Below are 25,357 nucleotides of genomic sequence, written 5' to 3' on the forward strand. Positions count from 1 at the left end.
CAAATACTTGAGATAATAAGACCCAGCAAATAGGGCACAAAAGTTTGAGAACATATTAATATAAGCGCATGCTGCAATTCAAACTCTCCAAGTATCCAAAATCCAAAATACGCCCAAGTACCTTGTTCTCTATATGTTCACCCTGCCTCTCTCCGAATCTCTTTGCACAAATGAAACTTGGTACACCTCATTTGGTGAATCGATTAGGGATAGCAGGACTCTCTCCATATTTTGGAACCCTTATCTTTTCAAAAGGAGCATCACTGCTGAGCCATATTGTGCCTCAGAGCACCAGAAATGTTTAATAAAGATAATCACAGAAAACACATTTTGGAGGGGGAGATTTGCCCTTTAAAAGAAAACAAAAACAAATGACATTATTATGAAAGAATAGATTGCCTCCCCTGCCTGTTACTACTTCCTGACTAGATATTGCTGCTGGGTCCCCAGCCACAAAACACCACCACAACCTAATCCCTCTTGTCCTCCGACACCCTTATAAGCATGTTTCCTTTATCCTTGTTCGTAATTACCAAGTCCTTTTATTTCAAGCATCCTTCATAGTCCCCATCAGTCCATCAGCATCTCTCTCCCCTGGGTGCCATTTTCTTAGTTAAGGCAATTGTGATCTCTGGCCTGGACAATGGCTTCCAAAAGTCCCATAACAGGTCTCTCGGTATCCAGTCCTGTTGGCAACCAGTGAACTCTCCATGCCCCTCAAAGCTAATGTGTCTAAAGATGCAGACCTTAAAAGAGTTAAGGGAGCCCTGTGTACAGGATGTAACTGGAGCTCCTCCCATGCCATCTAACCTGGTCCTGGCTGCTTACTTCTCTCCACCTCTGCATAGGCCCCTCACTCACCTTCTTCCCAAAGGGAACTCCTCGCAGCACCCCACCCCCCTCGGTGCCACCTGGGTCTCTTCTCCCCTCTGGCCTCCAGGAGGCCTTCCTTGACCATACCCAGCCTCAGGAAGGCCAGCTTGACATTCACACAGCACGTGGTTCTCTCCTCATGGACAGGTAAGTGTCACACTGTCAGTGGTTCGCCATTTTATTTTCACCCCAGGTCCAATGTTCAACTTGATTTCAAGAACTACATCCTCGACTTGATTCTGAATTTATCCTAAAGTTTTGAACATAGGAGCTACAAACGAATAAAAAGGAATGAGCATTGCCATTGGCTAACATCCAGTTGAGGCTCACACGCGGTGTCAGAATCCTTGTGTGAGATACACAGCTGCCAAGTACACAATAAGGTGCAAGAATATCACTCAGAAGAGGGAGGAGATCCAAACACCTGCAAAATGAATTCCAAAAAGCTGGGCCGAGCCCCTCCAGGTTGGCAGGATTTGGAGTTCAGGGGCGTCGTGCTTAAGTCTTCAGTATCACTGGATAGTAGCAAGGCCTGTGACCTCGGGAACTCATTTTCCTCACCTGAGAAGCAGTCACTCCTGGCTTTAAAAGCCCGTGCCTGAAGTGACCAGTTAGTGGTAGGCACGGAGTGTGCAAGACGCTTTGCAGAAGGCAGGCCTTGGAATAGCATGGAGTCGCCTGCGGGCGTGTCTCAGCGCTGACATGAGTAGATTCATCATTGAAGCTTCAAGATGACAGGGGGTTAAAGTATTGCAGCAATAAGCTGGTCAGATAGCACTGTGTGAAGAAGATATGTATAAACAATTATAGACAAAATTATAAAGTGTCTGGTATTTTAAAAGCACATTCAGAGCAATCACTGCAGAGCCAGGACGTCTAGTGGTGACCAACCTATGATTTTCAGTATTTTCAGAAAAAGGAAAAAAAAAAACGTTTTTAAAGAATGGTCTGAAATTGTACTATTTCCCTTTTCTTTTATTTCTTAAATTCAACATAAACAGTATTATGATTCCCCAAGGCTTTGTCATTATACATCCTCAGAGCTTTAAAGCGACCAACCTAATGTTGCTCTTTCATAAAAAAATTCACTTGGCTCTCCTCAATGGCAATGTCATGAGAAGTCTTCAAAAAGTTAATGAAAAATTCATTATGAAAAAAAACCAACCCAAAACAAGTAGGTATGGATTTCCACCTCACCTTTCGCCACAATCCACTAAATCGCGATAACGTGTGTGACCAGGATCTTCTTTGAAGCACTCAGAAGCAAAGGGCATCAGTTTGAAAGGGAGTCCTTATCAGGGCACTATGAATTTGGCTAAAATTGAAGCAAGAACAAGCGTCAAGTTTCTGGGGAAGCTCGGGCAGGAGAATGTGAAATCACTGATGCTTCACGAAAAGTCTATGAGGACAATGGTCCAAAGAAGCCAGCCGTTTATAAATAGACTGCGCATTTTAAGTAAGAGAGAAGGTGCTGAAGGTGTAGCCTCCCATGGCTGACTGTCCACAACAGGGGTCCTCACATTTTGTAAACAGGGGTCCAGTTCACTGTCCCTCAGACCCATTGGAGGGCTGGACTATAGTTTAAAAAAAAAAAAGAACAAATTCCTATGCACACTGCACATATCCTATTTCGAAGTAAAAAACCAAAACAGGGCAAAAACACCCAGCGGGCCAGATAAATGTCCTTGGTGGGCCGTATGTGGCCCTCGAGCTGTAGTTTGAGGATGCCTGATCCACAGCAATGTGAAACAATCTTGCTCATGCCCTAACTGAAGTGAACCAATGATTAACAAGAGGAACAGCAGACAGCTGAATTGGTTCTGCTTACACAATTCTGACTGAAAAATTAAAGTTTAGCAAGCTTTCTGCTTGAGGGCTAGACAAGAGCAGAGCTTCATGTGTAAATTTTAAATGAGTGGGATTGAGATGCTGACGCCTTATAACAGGAGATAAAACAGGATTTTACCAGAAGGATCCTGAAGACAAAGCACAAAGAAATGGCTCTCAAGAGGGGGAAGTGGTCCATTCAAAGCAAAAGAGCAACAGTTTTTTGAATACTTGATGTATTTTGCTTGTTGATTTTCCAGCGGACTACAGCATGACAGTGTCCACTTATTATAAGAGGTTTTTGAGAAACTTAACCTAATCTTTGGCAGAAAAACTGTCCCCTCGTCCTTCTCCACCCCTGCAATGCTCCTGATCATCTTGTCATCAAACAAGAGCAATTTTCCCAGTATTTTTATGGGGAATCACTAGGCATCAACTTCTAGTCCAGATGTGGCTCCTTCCTCCTCCTGATGACCCCTCCTCCATCTTATCTTTAATAATGCAATACTATTGAAAAGATTGCACTGGCGTGGCCAAATTTTCCAGGACCTCAGTTCCTTAAGGGTAGACTAAGTGACTTGTATTATCACTTACAATGGAAATGTCTTGAGTTTGAGGGTGCTTTTGTTGAGAAATAAAGTGTGTTCTTTTTGTTTTTATCTTTTATTTCTAATTTTTAAAGTCCTCTATATAGTTGAGAATATTGCAACACATTATATATGAAAAATCCTAAGTATCTAAGTTGTTATCTTTTATCATCACATTGACCAAATTGATGATTTATGTAAAGAAACTGTGACAGAACCTTTATGTTTCTTCCTTCTGACAGGCCCTTGGTCACAGATTTGACATTTTTGCCTTCTAAAATTGTGTGCGCATTAGGACTGGCTCTTAGCTCTCTTACTATCTTGTACATTTAAGATAATAAAGCACCAAAATATTTGAATTTTTAGGTTGCTCAAAGTAGTTCCTCAATAAAACCATCAGCTCTCTATATAAATTTACAAGTATGTTTATCATGTAATTTTAATTTATATATGACCTGGCAGTTTTAATTTTGGAATAATTCTAGAAGATTTCAAAGTTCTTTTGTTATTTTCTACCTAACTGAAAACTTCTAAGTATTTTCATCTTACAGGTTGTTGTGCATTTAAGACAATAGGAGTGTATATCTTATTCCTTATTATCAAATGTTAGGACAGGAAAATAATGTTTTCTAGTATAGACAGAGCAATGGAGCCTCACAGGCTATAGGTTTTACTTTACATTTTAGGGGAAGAATGCCTATTTTTTTTAACTAAACACTAATATTTATATTCAAATATTAACCTTTTTGAAAAGCATGTTATTTCTTTTGGTTTCCTAAAACATTCTCAAAACTCAATTCCATTGGGTCAATGCTGACTCATAGTGACCCCTGGGGGTTTCCAAGACTGTACTGTTTATGGGGTTTTCAATGCCCAGTCTTTCTCCTGTGCAGCGGTTGGCAGTTTTAAACTGCCAGCCATGCAGATCACAGCCCAACACGGAACCACTGCACTGCCAGGGTTCTCTGAGTTGTTTAATATACAGACAATCCCTGGGTTACTTCCAATTTAGTGACCACACCTACTGGCCCTTTGATGTTATGTGAATATGCCCTTACTTTGAAATGACTGACTGAGGAAGCAACAAATTCTTCATCTCCATTTGCAGTTTGGGCAGCTTCTAAATCATTCAGAAAAGCTCTTGAGCCTCTTCTTGCACCAGTGACTAAAACTCACCAAACTCACTACCCTGGAGTTCACACCAGACTCACAGCGAAGCTACAGGGCAGGGGGGAACTACCCTGTGGGTTCCCCTGACTCTTTACAGGAGTAGAAAATCCCATCTCTATCCCCTGGTGGCACTGGACTGCTGTCTCTGCAGTCAGCAGCCCAACCTGTAACCACTATGCCGTGAAGGCTCCTAACGGAAGGCTAAAGGAGAACCGAATGCACCAATTCTGACTCCCCTACAAATTCGACTTGGGACACTGACTTAAGACCCCGTTGTTGCTTTAGTAAATTCTAGCCAGACAGGCCCTGCCCTGCTTCACTTCCCTACTCCTAGAAGTGCTTTCTCTTGCCTACAGCAAATACACAGTCAAGTATCCACGGTCATGGCATATTTAAGGCCGCTCCAACAATACTGGCACCTCTTCTCCAGGATTCCCAAGGTCCTATGTCCTTGGTGGTGCAGGAATTATGAGTGGGGCTGTTAATTCCAGTTCAAAACCACCAGCTACGAGCTGCTCCGTAGGAGACGAGGAGCCTTTCTGTTCCTGGGGCGTTAACCTTGGACACGTATAGGGGCAGTTCTACCCTGTTCTTTGGGATCACCATTAGCTGGTATTGACTTGATGACAGTGAATGTGTTTCTGGTAATGCATATTCATATTGGTTTAGAAAGTTTCTTGGTTTCATTTTTCCCCTGTGCACGCCCACCCACCAGCCAGGTTTAAGAGCTACGGCAACCATGCTACCTAAGATAACAGGGGTGCCTCAGTCTCCTTTATTGTTAGATCTTTCATGCGTGCGAACATGGGATGCCCAAAAGCCCACTGAACGAACGGATGACCACACTGGATATTTTGAAAGTCTGTGTGCACATCTTATTTTTAAGCAAGACAATTTTTCATTTTATTATCTTAAAAAGACTATAATAAAGATTATTTTATTATAAGATTGATTCTAGCAGCTCACTAAAAATGTCCCATACTTACAATGCTGATTTTTGTTAGAAGGATGACCACATCCAATGCATCTATAAGAAGAATGGAATCACATCTTAAGGGGGACAGCTCTAGAGTCAGTGTGTAGGGTGGAAAATTGGATTAACAGTAATTCTTGAAAATTTCCATGGCCGTTCCAGGGCCCTCCCCGCTGGTGAGCAATATGGTTTTGTGCATACTCTAGGTCTCAGGAAATGTTCGAGTGTCATTTTGTCAGGGTTTGGAACAGGGCATCATGTCCAATAGCTGTGCTTCTGGGACCATATGCAAGAAAAGGGACTTTTCCTCTTCTCCTAGTAAGGGGACATAGTGGAATTACACAGACGCTTTGGTAACACTACTGAACATAGCATTCCAAAGATGCGATAATTCTACAGAGAAAAACTGCTATTAAGAAAGTGACAAAAGCTAACGCCTATCAATTCTGAAGTACCGGGCAATGAATGCACCAATGTGCTTTACACAATTGATGTATGGATTGTGATAAGAGTTGTATGAGCACCTAATAAAATGGTTTTAAAAAAAATCTGCAGTACCACAATATATTCTTGAATGCAAAGTCTCAGAAACAACCCCGAAAAGCCCCCCTGGATTTCTTCAGCTTTGCACAGTGCCCACAGCACAATCTACCTTTATTTCTCTGTGTAGGACCTCTTTTTGTCTTTCTAAAGTATGAGAACATTCTGGATCTTTTTTCAAACTATCTGGCTAGAAATGAATGAAATTTTCTAATTATTTGAAAAGGCTATCTACTTTACAAAATCATACACCGATCTAGCTAGAGCAAAAATACTAAAATACAGGTACCTTCCCTGTCACTCCCCCACTTCCAACCACTCTAGTACAATATACTTGTCATGTGAGTCCAGCAATTGCATCCCGGAAAAATGAAACTAGTTCACCTAACAGCCTGTTCATAATCTTTACAGCCACTTTACTGGTAATAGTTATACATTGGGAACCACCCTGACCTCCCCACTGGCATACAGTTACTAATGAAACCGTGCTACATCTATTGCAGGGGCTAGTCAACAAAAGCAAGGAACAAAGTGGGAGCATTCCCACTGAAAGGAAGAAGCCAAGCCCACATGGTTACACACTGTGTGCGCCATGTAACAAGCATGCCAGGACAAAATGGTCCACACGGGGTGGGGCAGGAAGGAAGTGAGTGTGGTGGCTCTCAACCGGCAGGCAAGGGACCCTCGGCATGACAGAAATGCTTTGTGCCTTGACGCTCCCAATGCCATTCGCTGGGGTGTGGCCTTGTGCTAGCTACTGTGAGGGGGGACCATCTGAGGACACCGGACAAAGGGCGTAATACATCTCTTTGCATGGCCATTCTTAAAATGGCACTTAAGTACCTCAAAATAAGGTTTACATTACAATTGGAAAACAATTAGTGTAATCCATTTACTTTGCTACATTTAGATCTAAGCTTGAGACTGTGTTTACATTGCAAAATCCACAGTCAATGGTTTGAAGTCCACGCCATTCACAACCGAACACTCACAGCACTTTCTACAAGTGTCTGAAGCATCTGTCAATCTCCCCAGCCCCCGCCCTAAGGGCACCCTCTGGTCAGAGGTGCCTTTCCACAGTGCTCACCTGGTGGAGGCAGGAGGCCTGCCCATCCCAGAGGAATCCGTTTGCCTACACAGCCCACTGCCACCGAGTCCATTCTGACTGACAGTGACCTACAGAACACAGTGGATCATGGTTTCTAAGGCTGCAACTCTTTACAGAAGTAGACTCCCATATCTTTCTCCTGTGAAGGGGCTGGTGGGTCCAAACCCTTAATTTTTTGGTTGGCAACCAAATGCTTTCACCCGCTGAGCCATCAGAGACCCTTCAGCTTCCAAGGGCTATGGTAAAGGCTGCAAGGGAGAAGTTCCCCATGACACGGCAACACGCCCCGACGCGGTCTCCTGTGAAAGAACTCAATCTCCAACTTCTCTCCTTAAATCAGATGCTCACACACAAAACCAGTGCTCTGGCAGTGAAGGCTGGCTTTTTCTTAGTGAAGTCAGAATTGAGCTTCAACGAGCTGCTCAAGTCTTTTTTTCCGTTCTCAAATACAGGAGTCACATTAGAAAGTGATTTTAAGCCTATTGTCAGGCTATCAGATTACCAGAAATTAGTATGATGGAGAAAGGGGTCTGAGCCTTCTTCAAACACAAGCATCCACTCAGTCCAATAGAGAGAGACATTTTAGAGAGGAAAAAAAAGTCACCATGTGAAATTGATTTTATTTGTCCAATACTTCAATCAAAACACAGAGTGTTTATTTAGCAACCCTCTCCAATGATCTGATCATTGTTGATAAAACAGGTACGTTGGACAGAGCATAATCGGTTTCTGTGTGCCAGCTCCGGGTTCTAACTGGGAAAATACCGTCGTCTCTCAATAGCAATGGCCAAACCTATGGAAACCATGTGAGCCCTGGCTTTTTCCATCTCCTTGGCCTCCAGACTGAAGCCAACTGCAGGCAATCTCCCGGACTGATGGTGGGAAACACAAAGGAGACCCCCCGAGCTGTTCTGATCATTGTCCCCACCTGTCCCTAATATCTGAGACCTCACCAAAGGCGCTTTCCCTTTGCCAGGCTGCTTCGTGGCCGGAGAAGACAAATCACTAATCCATTATGCACACCACTGAAAAAGGCTACCTTTAGGGGGTGTCTTAATAACTTAGTAATAGCGGGGAAGCATTTCCCCAAATGGCTTTCCTGAAAACTTTTTGATCATCCTTGAGCCAGGATGGGCTGAACTTCCAGAAACCCTTCATGCTACTGCATAAACTAGCATGTGGGACCCCAAAAGTGGTCCTATGGAAAATAGAATGATATGCTCATTTGTTGCTATATTAAGTTGTCATAGGTCAGAGCACACGTAGTAAAATGAATTCGGTGGGGGTGGGGGGGAAGTGGATGGGAGCCAGGAGAGAGAGAGGAAGGGAAGGAGGGGTAGATTGGTATGTACTGTGTCAAAGTGAATTGTTTATATTATTAGATAAATAAAATATTTTTATCCTTATGAAAATAAATGTTTTAATGAACCTCAGGCAATGAATTAAGTGATTAAAAATAACTCATAGAAATCACTTCCCTCTAAAGGAGAACAGGGGCTGGAAATTTTTCCTAAGGGGAAAATTGTAAAGGGCAGAACATTAAAAAAAAAAAAAACTTTATCTACATATTAAAAAAAATTTTCCCCAAAAACCATTTTATTAGGAGGTAATCCAGACTTCACCTCACTCCACAATTCAATCACATCAAGGAGTATTGTACAATGACTACCCAAGTCAGTATCAAGACACTTTCTTCTTTCTTGAGCTCCTTGATATCAGCTCCCCTTACCCCTCCCCCTCCCCCTGTATCCTCAAGGAACCCTTATTCTAGTCTCTGTCTCCATAGATTCATCGATCCTGGGTTTCATACATATTTAGATATTTCAATTCACAAACAGTTCTACACATATCTTGCAAGATAAACACACAAGTTCAAATTTTAGGATAGGGTCAGAAGGTACTGATAATAAAACAATCAACATTTCACTCCCAAATTACACAAATACTGACATAGATGTTTTTCTTAGCAGAGATATGCCTGTGAAAAAACATGACTAAGGGAAAAACATCTATATCCATTAAAAATTTTTTTTCTTAAAGACATAATTCTAAGGATCCAGTATCAACTTAATAAAAAAAAAAACAAGCACCAAATTAAAGGTATAATACGTGGGCCACTGTTGTTTCATTTAGGACAACAGTGCACACTGCGTGGCTCTATATGTCAAGGTCCTTCCATGGGCAGGTGGTGATGGTGCGGGACTGGGAAATGAAACCATGGGATCCACGTGTCCTGAGCATCCGGTGTGCCACAGGGCACCAGAACAGCCAGTGCAGAGCACATCTGCACCCTTTGGGGAGTTCCTGGGAGAAAATAAAATGCCAACTCTGTGTTCTAGCAGCCTACCCTTTGTTTCCTTACAAGATGTGTTTGTACTTTCTATTTTATGGTGACATTTCCAATGCTAGGCACCCAGAGAAGTAGCACTCACTACAAAAGAGCCATTTGGAAAAAAATTTTTTTAACTCATAACTCATTTTTAAGTTCGAAGAGGATTCCACATATTGCTTTTAATATGCCTTTTATTACTATCAGTTGCCATAAATTTAATTAGATCCCCATAAAATTCCAGTTTGACATCTTGCTCAAACCGGCAAACTTCTGCTGGTTTACTGGGTTGCCTCCTTACTCAACGTATTAGCTAGGGAGCCGACGGAAAAGCTTGAGGCTCTCTGGTGGGTTAAAAACATAAAAGTAGATCCTTCACTTCAATCATTCTTTCCCGAACAGCCTTATATGTTAGGGTCTGTAAGAAGTGGAGAATTATATTTAAAAGGTTGGGAGGAGGGAATAAAGTCTGACAACAACAACAACACATGCAATGAAGCCTAGAAAAATCAAGTCTTAAGAAAATTAATCTTCATCTTCAGTAAAAGCAATGTGATATCCAGACATTGAGTTGTACCATAAAACATGGCACATTAAATAGTACAATTAAACTGAAATGCCTTAAGACAATTATTACATCACCTACAAATGAGTGCATAGTTTTATTTTCATCACCGATGGTTCCAGTGGAAAATCTGTTGGAATTGTGGAAACCTTAAGTCAATCAAAGATAGCATCAAGCAGATCAATAGCTGGCCAAGGACTAATAGCAAGATGCAAAATGAGATTTGGCGGGGGTGGGGGAGTTAAAATCAAGGCCGAAATATTTAGACCCGGGCTACCACAAATGGTACGCTGCCTTCCCTGATGGTTTGCTTATAAAATGCTGTGTAGCCCTACTAGCTACCTAGCTGCAAAGAGTGCAGAGCTTCTTGCTACCAGCTAAAAAGAAAGTCTTTACCGTGCCCCTTGAAAAAGCTCATTTTCACATTACTCAGGCTTCATTATGCTAAATCAATATTCGTTTAGTCACTGGGGTTATTGACATATTTTAAAATAAAAGTATACCCTTCAGCTACTGCACTCATTACAGGTAATTTGTCTTGTCAGAGAGCAGGGAATATTATCCTAGTCTTTCAGGGGCTGACAGCCCATGGAAATACCTCCCCATGGTTACAACTGTAAATAATTTTAAGGTAAAATATTGAAAAATCAATGACTGTTTCCTGCAATCTGTCACAAACAAATCAATCATAATCTGTACTGCCAGAGAGTATGATTTGAAGGAGATGGGAGCAGATGTAATTCTTGGCTGGAATCTCTCATTTCAAAATCACTTCACATAATGGTGTCATCATTTAAACACTTAGCCGGCAGTGCGACTGCCACTGTAACGTCAGTTGGACAGAGCCACAAGGAGGGGGAGGAGACACTGCCACCCCTATTATGCTAACAAACATTTCATTTAAATGGCTGCAGCATTGGTACGTTTCGCTGAAAACAGTCTTACCTGCCCCTCTGCAGTCAGAATTAATCAATGCTGCTTTCTCAACGTGCTGACGCTTTAGAAAACGAGCCCCAACACTCAGAATCTTACCACCACCCCAAAACATGCACATCCTTTATTACTGCAGCAAGTAAAAATCTTTAGAAGTAAGAAGAAGAAACGTGTTTGGATTACACTCTCCACAATTCTGCTTCTATTGACAAAGACGCTAAACAAGGCCAGAAATGTCACACTCGTGCCCGTCCAGCAAGTCGGGAGGTGTCCGCTGCCCAGAGAAGTTTTATGCTTTCCTCTGTCAGTAGATACCACATTTCGACCTACACTTCAGATGACCAGCAAGACCCAGTCACGCTAATAGCAGCCTTGCATCCCATCTGCAAGCTGGACGGAGACAGCTACTCTCCATGCTGGGCCGCAAGCCTCCAAGGGCAGGGGTGGGAGAAGTGACCAGGGCTGTCACACAACTGCTCTGAAAACGCAAACTGCTCTCCAGCGGAGCCCTCTCGCGGGCGTCACCGGTTCTCTCTAGGTTATATTGCAAGGGCCTCTGGTCTGCTTTGGGATACATTTAGTAATCGAAGATGGGAATGTTTCCGCCCCTTCCCGTTGTGGTGAAACCACTCTTGAATTAAAAGATTACAGTTTTTGTTTTTCCTGGAGGTTCTTGTTTTAAATGTACCATACCGTATATACTCGAGCATAAGCCAACCCGAATATCAGCCGAGGCACCTAATTTTACCACAAAAAGCGGTATTAAAAATGTGCTGAAAAAACTCAGCTTATACACAAGTATATATGGTGGGTTCCTTGAATGGAAGAAATCAATGTTTGTTCCCACATTTCTTACCGGTTCCTAATTTCCTAATTATATAAGGGGATGTCGTGAAGCCCTAGACAGCGCTACTAATATTCATCCACAGATACAGTGTACGAAGCAGTTCTTTTTGCTAATTAGAAAAGTACATACTTTTTCTCAAAAAGAAAAAATATATATGTACATAAACACCACTGCATATTGTAAGCATCTCTGAACACTGAGACCGGGTCAGTTGGTCTCTCTCTCTCTCTCTCTCTCCTAGGGGTTTTGTTTAAACTGGAATTTTTACTGTGGCAACACAGTATCAGAAGAGACGTGTGAGTTCCTTATGGATACAAATTGAATCTAATTTCTGATCTTGGAGAATCCTACGATTCTTTACCACCAAAATAAGGTTTCTGAAAATGAGAAAGCACAGCCGTACAATAACCAAGGACCTTATCCAGAATAAAACAGTGAGGGATTCCATTCCATGAGGATCCGGCCACAGCTGTGTAAGCCAGCAGTGAGCCGATGGAGCCAGAGGAAAAGGAAAATATTCCCCCTGGCCCCGCATCAAGAGGAAAATGGAAGGACCTGTGTTCTGCCCCAGGGAAAGGACGCCTGGGAGGGCAGTACACTGGCACGGCCCAGGCTGGGCCCACTTGGGGCCAGTTGTCCACCACGGAGCCTTCCACTCCGAGCTCTGCTGTGGCTGGTATTGAGCCCATCCTCCGAGAACACAGGCCCCAGTGAGGGCAACAGGGAACCCAAGGTAAACAGGACACTGAAGTAGCATGCTAAATGCAGGCACGGCTCCGCCACACACTGCAGTGACAGCTCCTATAACTAACTGTGCAGGACACCATTGCAGGGCTAATTCTCAGAAAGAAGCTATTTTAAGGACGCTGAGTATGCCTCAATGGTATTTCTCGGCTGCACCCAACGCTGCCCATCGCCCTGGGCAGAGCAGAGAGGCTTCTTGCTCAACAGAGGGAAACCAGTTTCCATAGTCCAAACAGAAAAAAGTGCTGTGTGCTGGACAAAGTTCTCAGCTGTCACAAAGTCTCAGGACTGCAAAGGAGAAACGCATTATTTTAAAAGAGAGACCATTACCTTCCCAGCATCGGAGTCTTTTCCCCAATAGCCAGGGCGGTGCACCCAGACTCCTACGGTGAAACACAGCCAGAGCTAGTGTCTTCTTGTACACACTTCTTTCCATCGCGCAAGTGCAATGCAATGACCAATACACCCGTGGATTTTACTCCTGGATGATGCGTATCTCAAAATATATACGCTTTAGCTAGTTCCACTAGAGAACACTGAACACAACCTTTCCCATTAATCAGCCAAGGCCTATGACTGAGGAAAGAATATGTTTTTTTTTTTCCCTGTATTTCTTCTAAAAGAGTGGCAGGCACCCCTAAACCCTATTAGATGTCAAAGGATTATTTGAGTGTGAATACATGTGAAAACATTTTGAGATACATGAAGCATACATCTTAATGATAAATTTTGGCTAGCTACAGAAAAAAAGAGACCTCAACCGACACGCACAGCAGATACTAAAACTCAGCCAATCTCCACTGACCCATGCCTTCAGAGCCATCTTATCTTTGTCCTTAGGAGGGAAGGAAACAACAACAGAAAGTTCTTCTTGTCTTTTCAACTCAGCAACTTTGCAAAGGGTTAAAAACAAACAGGCCAACGTCTTGGCTTAAAAGGTACACCCAGAGGGCTCAGAGAGCTCTCTGCTCCATGTCTTTCACCCGTGCACTGTGCTTCAACTTGCTGTCCTGGACATGTATGAAACACCATGTCCGTAGGATCTAGTGGGCAACGCAAAGGCGTCCTTTAAACACAATGACACATTAGTTCTGTCAAACATCCGCAGGAGGCCATACAACTGTAGCACTCTTCTGCAAAAGGAGCTCACTGTCACCCCGCTGGTCACACAGCCATCTCTTGCCACTTAGCAAAATGCTCTCTCTCACCAAGTCCAGGTCCTTGCTCTGTGCAATGAGCACAGACACTCTGCCAAAGAATTTCTGCTCGTGGCTCTGCTGCTCTCCCTGGATTCCTCAGCCCTATTTTGACTAGAAACGACACGTTTCAGAGCACACCTGTCTACTCTTTGTCATCGGGCATTTGGCATCTATGACTGGGGTGGAATCTCTCGCTAAATTTGTTCTTCAAAGTGGGTAATTGAAATCAGCAAAAGCTGTGACTCTGTGTGGACAGATTGCTTCCTTTAGAATAACACCTCTCTCTCTCTCTATCTCTCTCTCTCTCTCTCTCTCTCTCTCTCTCTCTCTCTCTCTCTCTCTCTCTCTCTCTCTCTCACATACCAGAATGTTTAGTTCTGAGCTTTAGGAAAAGCCACGAGTACGCGTTTCGTTAGCCAATGACATCTGCAAAGTAAATTATTTACTGTAATTTCACAAACCAAAAGTGCTCTGTTGATCGTACCCTCAGCTAATGCCATTAGCGGAACATTCAGAATCAAGTGCCTCAGGTGGAAAGGCTTTACCTCTGCACCGAGCCTCCATTACTCATCGCAGTGCTTGGGCCAATCCGGCACTGCTCCTGGTTTGGGTTCACCAGCACAGACAGACGCACATCTGTGCAAGCGGACACTTGCCGGAGATGTACTGAGGCAAATTTTGGCCAACACTTGGAGGAAGCCCATAGTTCAGAGGTGAACCCCGCTGAAGCCAGCCACCGTCACTATGCAAGCATCCTATTTAATCACCTGCAGAAGAAATGGCAGTGGTTTGGTTGAAGGAAACACAGAAGACTCTTTAGATACTTTGGGAATATTAGATATGAATACCCAATCTAATTTTCTCCAAGGTATCACTCCATATTATGGAAAATAAACAAATAAAAACTGGATCAAGGTGTGGAATATCATTAGCTAAGGAAAGGCTAGAAAAATAGGTTACAAAAATGACAACTTTAAGAGGAAATTATATTCTTTCCCCTGGAACAACTGTTAAGTGCATCTTTACTAATAAAGACTTAAATTCCAATTACATTAGAATATACTAGTTTTCAAATTCCAATTACATTAGAATATACTAGTTTTCAATTTTGAAGCTTCTAAGTTAATTTGCCAAGCTAAATTGGTGCTTAGGTATAATACAGCCATAAAAAGGCTGCTGCAGAGTTATGCAGAAATAAGTTGGCAGCCTCTCACTTGAAGGTAGCACTGTGAGAGCAAACGAGTCATTAGTGAGCAAGAAATCAGAGAGATCCTTGCCTTTACATGCATAGGGTTGCAGCTACTGTTTTTGTTGTTTAGAAAAATTATTCTTGAACAATACCTAAAAAATATACCCCCAGAATGTTAAAAGCACAAGAATCAACACAATATAGAAGCTGAAGGAAAAAATATATACCAGGGCATTGAGATACTAACACTCAAAATGGGTCATCTCGGAGTTAGGCCATTATTCGAAGTGCAATATTGTTTGCATAACAGTATTGAAGAACGGAGATAATTCACTCAGGAGTGCGTTCGCTTCCAGCATCAACTGAAGAACACTGAGCATTTTCCTAAGATTTCAATAATGTAAAAATATGTGGATAATTTTTTGGTGTTGTTCATTTAAAAGGATCATAAGGAATTAGTTATTATTCCTACTTTATCTCTTTTAACACAGCATATCAAATTTGAAAATCATACACGGCTAACAGCATAAGGGTGCTGCTCTTAGCTGCCAGGAAAAAAAGAAAATTGATGGGGGAGTTGGGGGGGGGCAGGCACAAGTAAAGCAATTATCTCAAAATGAATGCTCCTGTTTTAGTTTCAGCAAACAAATCCAAATAAATCTTTCTTTGATTCTCGTTCACGATGTCACTCTAAGCAGCTAATTACACTGGACTCACGACTGTGCTGTGATTCCACACCTGGCTTCTCAGATCATATGCTTCCTGCCTCCTCCACTTTCATTTCCCCTTTCCGCAGCGGGTTTTAATATTAACACACCCCTTAGACACACACTGACGGACAGCTAGTTTCCAGGAAATAATTAGCTCTAGAGGAGGGGGGCGGGGGCTCTTAATGCAATACCTGGGCTAGAGGGTACAGGGTGCTGGCTGAACCAAAGGCGCGATAAGGAACGGTGGCTCTTGCCATACTTGTTTTTGCAGTCCAAGACTGGGAGGAGAGGGCAGTCGGCTCCTTCCAGGGGCCCACCTAGGCTAAGATTCACATCTACAACCGGATCCTTCAGCTAATAACTGAACACATTATGTTTGCTTGCTCACTGTTTGGGAAGAAATAAACACCCTCTTCTTCTTTTTCTGGGAATAACAACAATGCAGTCCACCGACACTGTCGCTAGGCATTTGTTGGTATGAGAAAGAAATTGTGTCCGGCCATTAAAACATTCCGGGGCTCTGTTCCTCTTCCCTCCAAATTAAGTGGCACACACTTCTCCGACGGCCCTTTTGTATTCCATTCTTACGTTTGTACAGTAAGTATGCCTTTCCTACAGATTTATTCTGGACACCCCTGCATGTTTGCATAATAACACACTGCCCCGTTGCATGCTTTTCTTTCTACATTAGCCACCATTGGTTCATAAAGGTGGAGCACGAACACACCACACACACACACACACACACACACATACACACACGGCATTGCCAAGAGGCCACAAGCAGCATTAGCACATGCCAGAACACTCAACATTAAGCTATGATTTCTCTGTAAAAGTTCTGTTGCCAAAGAACTCACGAAATCTGGAAGCTCCAAGACAGGTTTCAAGTGCAATTACATTCTCACCAAACAAAACTGTACAAAAATATGCCACCCTTCTTGTGTCACCATTTTATAGACAACATTTTCTCAGGATCTTAATTAAGATAACGACGAACACCTGTGTCAACATTCGCTGGCAAGACAGCCTTATCAATCATAATCCTTTAAGTACACTCCCAAACTTAGCAGCCATAGGACAGAAGCAAGCTGTGGCCTTCCCTGCCACAGTGTCTCTCTCCCAAGAAGGATGAGATCTTTAAAACACAGCAGACCTGCTTTTATGAGTCTTTAAAGTTTTAACTGTAAACAGCTATTACTCTAAACAAACAGAAATAACCTCTTTTGCACTTGATTTAAACAATGACAACTGAACAGCCAAAACTCGAAGAGCCAGCTGGGCGGCCAATGTCTTAAGGCACGAAGCTGGGGAGCTTAGTTTTGAAGCTTGGCAGTTTGTGAGTTATGAATCACTTGATCCGTGCAGACATGACAAACCTTCACGAACCTTTAGGAAGTTTGAACATTTGGATTCAAGGAAGTTCCAGGGTAAAAGGAACCAGAGCAAAGCCGGCTAACAGAAGCTGAAATGTTGTGAAATGCAGCAAGAGTAAAGAGGAGGGGGGCTGTGGGGATGGTCTTGGTGCTTTGGGGCAGGAGGAAGGGGAACAGCTTCTACCTCTGATGGGGGAGAGCGAGTTGGGTGGCAGGAGACTTGTGAAAGTGCGGCCAAGGAGTCAAGCACCCCTAAATCAAAAGCTGCGGCATAGTTAGGAAACAGCAGGGATGGGGAGACCATTGGCTGCCGCCACCACCAACCTCAACAGCGATGAGCTCCCCTTTACCAGCACAAATTCGAATGCTTTCTCTCCTATATAAAGCCAGGGAGAACCCTTCAGATGCCAGCTGCCTTCTGATCTCCGCTTGCCTGCTAATGACCCCTCCTTCTCACATATTAACACAATCTCTCGCTGATGCCCGGTAGTCGCTGAGGCCGGCCGAGCAGCAGAGCTGTCAGTGTGCAAATAAAGCAGAAAAATAGAGACATCCTTAAGACATGAGTCTTAAATTTGACATAGAGCGGAGGTGACAACCACAGCTACAGAACTATAAAGCCTCAATGCTTCCGTCTCTGGCAGGATTCTCGCCGGTTCTGGGCACCAAAAGGCAGAGGGAGAGAGAGAGAGAGAGAGTAAAGGCAGAAAAGAGACGTCCCACCCACGCACGCACCCTAAAAGCCTTCAGGTTCAGAGTGGCAGGAAAATGTAATGAGGGTGTCTGGGTGACAGACTGGTTCTCGGTGGCACAAACCTTCCAGGCTCCGTTTCAGAAGCCAGCATCCCGGCCCCGAGCCGAGAGGGCAAAGTCGCCGCGCGCGCGCGGGCCGGGCGGGTGCTGACGCCCAGAGGCCTGCTGGCCACGCACGCAGCCCAGCTCAGCCCAGCCCGCCGCAGGTCCGGCCGCTCGCTGGGCACCGCCGGGTTCACGGGCGCACGCGGGCTCACTCGGCCGGCTCGCGGCCAGGCCGCTGGGACAGGGCCCAGAGTCCGGGTGGGGCCAGCGGGACCCGGCGCATCTCCCCGGCGGCTGGCCGCGCGGACCGCGGACGCTCCCTCGTGGCTGGCGCGAGCCCCGGCGGGCGGCGCGCGCAGCCCGTCCCCGACCGTTAGCTGGCAGGGCGGCGGCGGCGGCGGGCGGAGCTAGGGGCGGGCGCTGAGCAGCGGCTGGGCCGGGAGAGGCGGGAGCCCAGGGGGTTGATGGAGCCGTCCCGGGGCGCTCGCAGCGACGACGCGGGTCTGGACGCAGCCGGTGAGCGGTGGCGGGGACACAGCGCCCTCGCCTTCCGAGGGGCCGCCGGGCCTGCTCTGCGCTCTCTGGAGCTCAGGCCGTCTGGGCTGCTCACCTGGTTTCTACCTCGGCGGGCAGGCGGCCGTCTGGGCCTCACAGTCCCAGCCACCGCAGCCACCGGCTTCCCGTCTCCATGACAATAACGCAGGCGACGCCCCGCCCCGCCCCTTCGGCGCCGTGACTCCGAGGAAAGCGGGCTGCCGTCACTGCGGGGGCGGAGCCAACAGAAGCCAGCGTCCAATCAGGAAAAGAGGATGTAAAGGCCCGTGCGGTGCAGACCAAGAGGGTCTTGGAGATTGTAGTTTTGGTGGATCAGTCGGTTTGGGCATGGGGGCGGGGTTGGGGGGGCGGGTGGAGTGTAAAGGATCTGGACGGAGGAGGGGGTGGGGCTGGGGGAACTGGCGGGGGAAGAGTCACCGCGCGTGCGTAAAGGCGCGCCATCAAGCCAGGGCGAGTATCTATGTAGCTAGGTGGCTCACTGTGTACAGGGGCTGGAACTCAAGGAATAAAGTACATTTCGTCCTTCAAAGTCATAGCGAAGGATTTTCAGTGTGATCGTGATTTGGCTTGCATGTGGCTCCATAATAAAAGGCTACAAACTTCCAAACATAGTGAGGTGCAACAGCGTGCCCAACACGGTGCCAGTGTACGTCCTGGTTTACCAGCGCCCCTGTCTGTCCCAGAGTTTTCATGCATCCGTGGCTTGTGGCGGCGGGGAGGTGGGGCAATGGACAGATGGGCACGGTTTTGTTGTGCATGTTAACTGTGTGGCCGTCGTGGGCAAGGACTCTGCCAGGGACTCCGTTCTGTGTATTTGCCTCTACAGCGTCTCCTGAACAGTGAGTGGTTGGGCTGGGGTGTAACTAGTCAGCGGAGTGTTTGCGAAGAGGAAGGAGACTTCGTTGAACAAAAGGGAAGGGGACCTGCATTCCTCCTCACTGCCTAGCAGGAGAGCCACTCGAGGAAACGCTGAGAGAGAGGCTGCGAGGCGAGGGACGGGAAGAAATGCCCAGAGACCTTCCAGGTTGTAGCTGCTCCTTGATCGGACAGCTTTTACCCAAGACTTGGCTTCTAAAGAGAATCCACCCCTGTCCAAATCTAGAGGGCCTCCGCCCTCCAAGTCCGGCCAGAGGTCTGTAAAAGGAAGGTCTGCTAAAGATGTGTCGCTAGCCCACCTGCTGCTGCTGCCGCCGCCGCCGCCGCTGCCTGTAGAGAAGCAGCCCTTTAGGACTCTGCGCCCTGGTTTCCACTTCCATCTGACTCTCCCAGAGTCCTCACTTCCCAGCGTCGGACTTGCTCAGGAGCCCCCAGGGTGAAGTAGAGAAGCCTAGGGTGCGAGTGGGCGGTAACCCGCCTGGTAGTCCAACCTCCGGGCGAACCAGAAATCCGCGAGCCCCGAGGTTTACTGGGGCCAGGAGAGCGCCGGCGCACAGTTCGTGGCCTCATTCCCTTTGTGCTTCGAAGCGGCCGCTTGCGGACTTGGGGCCGTGGTCCGCCCGGCTGGCCACTTGGCCCCGAGTTAGCGGGGAGGAAAGTTGGAAGCGATCGGCTCGCCTGGGATTTGACTGCCATTCTGGAGCCAGCGCTCCAGAGTCTGAGCTAGGACGGGCGGTGGAGGGGGAGCGCAGAGGGAGCGAGACAGGGGTGGGGGTAGCGAGAGAAAGAGTGGGGAGAGAGGGAGAGAAAGAAGGGGAGAGGGAGGAGACCGGGAGGAGGGGACAGGGAGGGGGCCGCCGAGGAGAGGCGGGCTCGAGGGAGGGGCAAGGGAGCGCCCGGGAGCCGGAGAGGGAGCCGAGGAGGAAGAGGGAGAGGGTGAGACGCGCCTGGCGGCCGGGTTGGCTGCGGCGGCCCGGAGGCTCCTGCCAGTCCTCCCATCGACTACACCCCAGGAAGGAGGAGCTTCGGGCGCGCACTAGGCGTCAGAATCCTCAATTTCCAACTTAGCATCTTGGCAGGACCTTTGCGAAGCCAAAGGCAGAGCCCCCCGGTGCAAAGAGCGAGGGGGGAAAGAGAAAGCAGCCCGGGAGGGGAGAGGGGGGGCGGGGGCAGCCTGGGCCAGTGAAGCGCACAGAAGAGCGGGCGCGGAGGTGGCAGCCCGAGGCTCCGGGGAAGGCAGTGAGCGGGTGCTGCGGGCAGGGAGCCGGGGCCCCAGGAACGGCAGCCCCGGGAAGCCGGAGGCCAGGTGCTCTCCCGCCCGGCCTCGCTGGGCGCCGCCTGGCTCGTTGGCGGCCGCGGCGCGGCGCGCCCCATGCCCGTGTGTGGCCATGTCCTACCCACAGGGCTACTTGTACCAGCCGTCCGCCTCGCTAGCGCTCTACTCCTGCCCGGCGTACAGCACCAGCGTCATCTCGGGACCCCGCACGGATGAGCTGGGCCGTTCGTCGTCGGGCTCCGCGTTCTCGCCCTACGCTGGCTCCACTGCCTTTACGGCGCCCTCGCCGGGCTACAACTCGCACCTCCAATACGGGGCCGACCCCGCGGCGGCGGCCGCGGCCGCGTTCTCTTCGTACGTGGTGAGTGACTGGATCCGCTGCCCGAGAAGACACCCGGGCCCAGCGGGGTGGGCAGGGGCTGGGGTGGGGGACCCGGCCTCCACACCACTGCAGATGGCACCCGCCTGGCTTCGTGGTGCCCGAAAACTTGGGCGATTGTCTCACTCGCTCTGCCGGGGCCTTGAGCTCCGGAGTTGCTCCGAAAACAAGAGTCGCGTCTTCTTCGCGCAGTAGAGCTGGCGGGAAGGGTTTTTCTGGGAGCGGTCGCTGCAATTAGCGAGCAGCATTTGGTACAAACATGGGTTCGACCGTCCTGTGAGTATTATTTTTGCAGGTTTCGTCATTTGGGGAAAGTAGGTTAAAAGAAATAGATCTGAAATCTGAACCGAGACGGGTGAAATCTATGTGAACGTGTCCCCCTCGCTTTTAATTAGTCCTCAAAAATGTTGCGAATCCGTAATCCTATTTTTTTTCCAATCCGATTTGAAGGTATTAAATTACTTTAAAAGTGGGCAGAGTTGCGGTGCATCCGGGATTTTTCGTCTGGGTGCGCGTGGTGTTCTGGAGCCGCGCAGCGTGCTGAGTAGGGGTAGCATTTTTAAAGAGAGGTGGGCTGCTGGGATAAGACTCGGCTTTTCATCTGCTTTTCTTCACTGGGGGCCTGTGAGAAGGTGGGGTGGCTGCCTGGGCTCTTGTTCTCGTCCCCCTTTTTTTTACACGCGCAGCTTCAGGCGCGGAGTTGGCCGTTACTCGCAGGCCTCTCTCCTGGTGGAGGGCCGGACCGAAGTGACCAGTTGAGTAGGGGACAGATGTGCCCTGGCAAACAGAAGTCGACAGAGTGAGACGTAGACTGGGACGTCCTGGGCCCTAGAAGAACTGGACTCAGAATTTGGGGTCCCTGCTGCCTTTGGGGGAGGAGGCTTATCAGTGGGTCTGAAGCTGCCAGCCCTGCCCCAGAAGAAGCCAAGAGGGCCACCCTACAGACTCAGCTGGGGAAGTGTGCTTAGGTCACTCTTGTGACAGTTGTGATCTCCGCCAATTCTCACCTTTGCTCTACCTGTCCCCCACAGGGTTCTCCCTATGACCACACACCAGGCATGGCGGGCTCCTTGGGGTACCATCCATATGCAGCACCCCTGGGCTCTTACCCTTATGGGGACCCCGCATACCGGAAGAACGCCACGAGGGACGCCACGGCCACCCTCAAGGCCTGGCTGAACGAGCACCGCAAGAACCCCTACCCGACCAAGGGCGAGAAGATCATGCTGGCCATCATCACCAAGATGACCCTCACCCAGGTGTCCACCTGGTTCGCCAACGCGCGCCGGCGCCTCAAGAAGGAGAACAAGATGACCTGGACGCCGCGGAATCGTAGCGAGGATGAGGAAGAGGAAGAGAACATTGATCTGGAGAAGAATGACGAGGATGAGCCCCAGAAGCCTGAGGACAAGGGCGACACGGAGGGCTCCGAAGCAGGTTTGTCCGGGCGAGCTAGCAGGAGTGTGCAGGGGGAGGAAGAAGGAAGCGACAAGCCCGTGGGGTTGGAGAGGGTGCTTGGGGTTTGGGGTTGGGAGCATGGTGGGCTCTGCCTCTGCCGGCCAGAATTAATCCAGCCTCATGGCCTCCGCCTCTGACAGCCTGGGTTTTGTCCGCAGGAGGAGCGGAGAAGGTAGCTTCTGGCTGCGAACGGCTGCAAGGACCGCCCACCCCCGCCTGCAAGGAGACCGAGGGCAGCCTCAGCGACTCTGATTTTAAGGAGCCCTCTTCAGAGGGCCATCTAGACAAGCTGCCCGGGCTCCCCAGAGCTGGCGGATCCTCCCCAGCCAGGCCGGCGGCGGCGCGGCTAGCGGAGGACCCAGTCTCTCACTACCCCTCTGGCGTGCCTGCCACGGCCCCGCCGCACTCGCACTCGACCACTGGAGAATTGCCCCCGGGCCCAGGTGGGCCCTCTGTCATCCACTCGCCACCGCTGCCACCACCGCCGCCACCGCCGCCGCCGCAAGCGGTGCTCACCAAGCCCAAACTGTGGTCTCTGGCAGAGATCGCCACATCCTCGGACAAGGTCAAGGACGGGGTCGGAGGGAGCGAGGGCTCCCCGTGCGCTCCGTGCCCCGTGCCTGTAGCTGGGCAAGCCCTGGTAGGCAGTCGAGCGTCACCGGCCCCAGCACCGTCCCGCTCGCCCTCTGGGCAGTGCCCCTTTCCTGGCGGGACGGTGCTGTCCAGGCCGCTCTACTACACGGCGCCCTTCTATTCGGGCTACAGGAACTATGGCTCCTTTGGACACCTTCACGGCCACCCGGGGCCCGGGCCAGGCCCCACCACCGGGCCAGGCTCGCATTTCAATGGATTAAACCAGACCGTGTTGAATCGAGCAGATGCTTTGGCTAAAGACCCGAAAATGTTGCGGAGCCAGTCCCAGCTAGACCTGTGCAAAGACTCTCCCTATGAATTGAAGAAAGGTATGTCGGACATTTAACGCGGGCTGCGTCGCTCCCGGACTTTTCTAATTTATTAAAAAACAAACCCAACACAGCCTTGGCAGTTATTTTTCCATCACCCCAAAGAAAAAAACAAATCAAAACCAACAAACACATATCACCCTTCCCATTCAAAAGTTTATAGTTGATGGAGATGGGTGACCTAAAAATGTAAACATCTCCACACAAAAATGTCTTAGCCACCCGACAAGGAAAAAAATTAAAGCAAAAAGGATTTGTATGAAATCTTATTCTGTATATTTAATGTAGAATTTTTGTATTTAAATCGATAATTCAATATCTTTGAAGTAAATTATGAAATCAAGATCCCTGTACAGGCATTTAATGTTTTTTTTGTAATATAAATATATACATTTGTGCTTTCCCCCAAACTGTTTCATAGTTTAAAAATACAAGTTTAATTTAATTTTTTACATCTATTGATTTTTCTGGGTTTGAGCTCTAAAGTATTATTACAGAAAGGAAGCAGGTTATACTCTTAGATTTAAAAAAGTCAAAGAAACTGCAGCCGCCTTTGTAAGATGCAAAATATTTAATTAAAAAAGATTTTAACATAATTAGAGCCGTCATTACTTTATTGAAGCCTCAATAAAGTGTCCACCGCCTTGGACAAAAGGTGCTAACTGCAACTTTCTCCCAAGTGGGGAATGCAGGGGCTCACGGAGCTTGGTGCCCAGCAGGAAACCGTAATTAGGCAGTGAGCCCTGGGGACAAGGGCCCTGCCCCACTGCTGATTTGGATCAAGGATGCTGGCACTTGGGGGAGATTGGACCTGAAGGAAGGAGGTGGGGAGGGGAAGCAAGTGTGTGCCCCGAAGGGAGAAAAGATGGCAAAGCCAGCTAGGGACACGCACCACCAGAGCACCAACGCTTAACCTAATTACTTCCAATCAGTGTCGTGTTTTATGCAAAGCAATCAGCTGGTGAACTTTGTTAATGAGTTCGATTTTATGCCGGATTTAGCCCTTATTACGATTTCAGAGGTGCTGCTGGCATTAGCGTTGGGTGATGCTGTGGTGTGTGGGGGGGTTCCAAGCCACTGCCTGCTCTACCCCTTCAAAATTGGGCATTGATCTCTTCCTTTGATTTGATTAAATTAGTGAGGGTGCGGTCCCAACGGTGCGGGTGGTGGTGGGCAGCCCCGCAGATGGGGCTGCCAAGTCCCATGGCTGCTCAGGGCCCAGGGAGGCAGGCAGGCAAGGGGGACGGTTCCCCCCTTTCACAGGTAGGTGTCACACTTGTCTCAAATTTCCAGCCTACACTTTGCAGCTCGGTGAGAGGGTGGGCGGAAGAACCGGGTGGCGGGTGGGGGGGGAGCGTGGGCAGCCTGGAAAGGACCGGAGGCGCCCACCTTCCACTGTGGGCCTCTTTTTAGACGCGGGACCTTCAAAAGATCGGAGCCTAGATAGCAAGGCCAATGTCGACTCCACCAGACCTGTTTTCCCCGTAGCACTTTTCCTGGGCTCAGACTCAAGTCTGAGTGGCTGCAAGAGAAATGTTGAGGTCTTACTTGATCCTCAAAACGAAGCAGCCAGTCGCTTCCCAAGCCCAGAGGGGAGAGAGACAACTCTGCTCTGAGCCGCCAGCACCCGAGGCTCGGCTTTCTCCTCGGTGCCTGTGTCTCCGTTTTTTCCATCTGGGATTTCCAGCAGCCAGCGCGTTGCACTTCGTGGGAAACTTTCGGTGGCCCCGGTGGGGTGGAGCGGCTGCGTAAACACACGCCAGCAAGGGGAATTAATGAGTCAGAATTGACTCGATGGCAGTGCGTTTGGTTTTGGATTCCACCCAAGCCCTAGTGTAGAGAGTTTATGCATAACACTAGTCTAATGAGGCTAAATAAAAATGGCATATTCTTGCATTTCGATTCAAGATTCCTTTAAGACCGCCCAGTTTTTGAAAACACTTTCCAAATTTTCACCGGGAATTTTTACTTTTACATCGCGTGTGTGTCTTATTCAAATTTAAACATTTTTGTAAGAAACCGCAATCGATGTCGGAGTTTTAAATAAGTGAAAAAAATTCACGCCGGGGCAAATGGTTTCTTT

The 25,357-nt window shown here is 47.9% G+C and overlaps 1 protein-coding gene and 1 long non-coding RNA gene across 8 annotated transcripts in view; one reads left to right on the forward strand and one right to left on the reverse strand.

Annotated features, from left to right (window-relative positions):
- LOC142432460 (uncharacterized) overlaps positions 1 to 18,522 on the reverse strand; it is a 31,004-nt gene extending 12,482 nt beyond the window's left edge. For 2 of the 7 annotated variants that reach the window (XR_012780896.1, XR_012780892.1), the window contains exons 1-3: positions 17,787 to 18,156; positions 2,071 to 2,188; positions 1,435 to 1,650 (exon numbers count right to left, since the gene is read on the reverse strand). This is a non-coding gene — a long non-coding RNA (uncharacterized LOC142432460). Of the gene's footprint in view, positions 1 to 1,434; positions 1,651 to 2,070; positions 2,189 to 17,705; positions 18,157 to 18,378 lie in introns of those variants that run through there. The other 5 variants (XR_012780893.1, XR_012780894.1, XR_012780897.1 and 2 more) reach the window with 5 other exon arrangements.
- Positions 18,523 to 20,419: 1,897 nt separating this feature from the next.
- IRX5 (iroquois homeobox 5) lies at positions 20,420 to 23,824 on the forward strand. The gene is made up of 3 exons (XM_075536601.1): positions 20,420 to 20,836; positions 21,886 to 22,291; positions 22,471 to 23,824. Exons 1-3 carry the CDS (start codon positions 20,588 to 20,590, stop codon positions 23,289 to 23,291), a joined length of 1,476 nt encoding a protein of 491 aa, XP_075392716.1. The 5' UTR covers positions 20,420 to 20,587; the 3' UTR covers positions 23,292 to 23,824.
- The last annotated feature ends 1,533 nt before the right edge of the window (positions 23,825 to 25,357 follow it).

The sequence above is a fragment of the Tenrec ecaudatus genome, chromosome 18 (genome assembly GCF_050624435.1).
Source record: "Tenrec ecaudatus isolate mTenEca1 chromosome 18, mTenEca1.hap1, whole genome shotgun sequence".
NCBI classification, from domain to species: Eukaryota; Metazoa; Chordata; class Mammalia; order Afrosoricida; family Tenrecidae; genus Tenrec; species Tenrec ecaudatus.

Excerpts from the sequence above, each read along its gene's own strand:
- IRX5 (XM_075536601.1), top strand. The coding sequence starts at position 20,588 with ATGTCCTACCCACAGGGCTACTTGTACCAGCCGTCCGCCTCGCTAGCG. Across the intron at positions 20,837-21,885 it reads CCGCGTTCTCTTCGTACGTG|GGTTCTCCCTATGACCACAC; the intron begins GTGAGTGACTGG and ends TGTCCCCCACAG. Across the intron at positions 22,292-22,470 it reads CACGGAGGGCTCCGAAGCAG|GAGGAGCGGAGAAGGTAGCT; the intron begins GTTTGTCCGGGC and ends TTTTGTCCGCAG.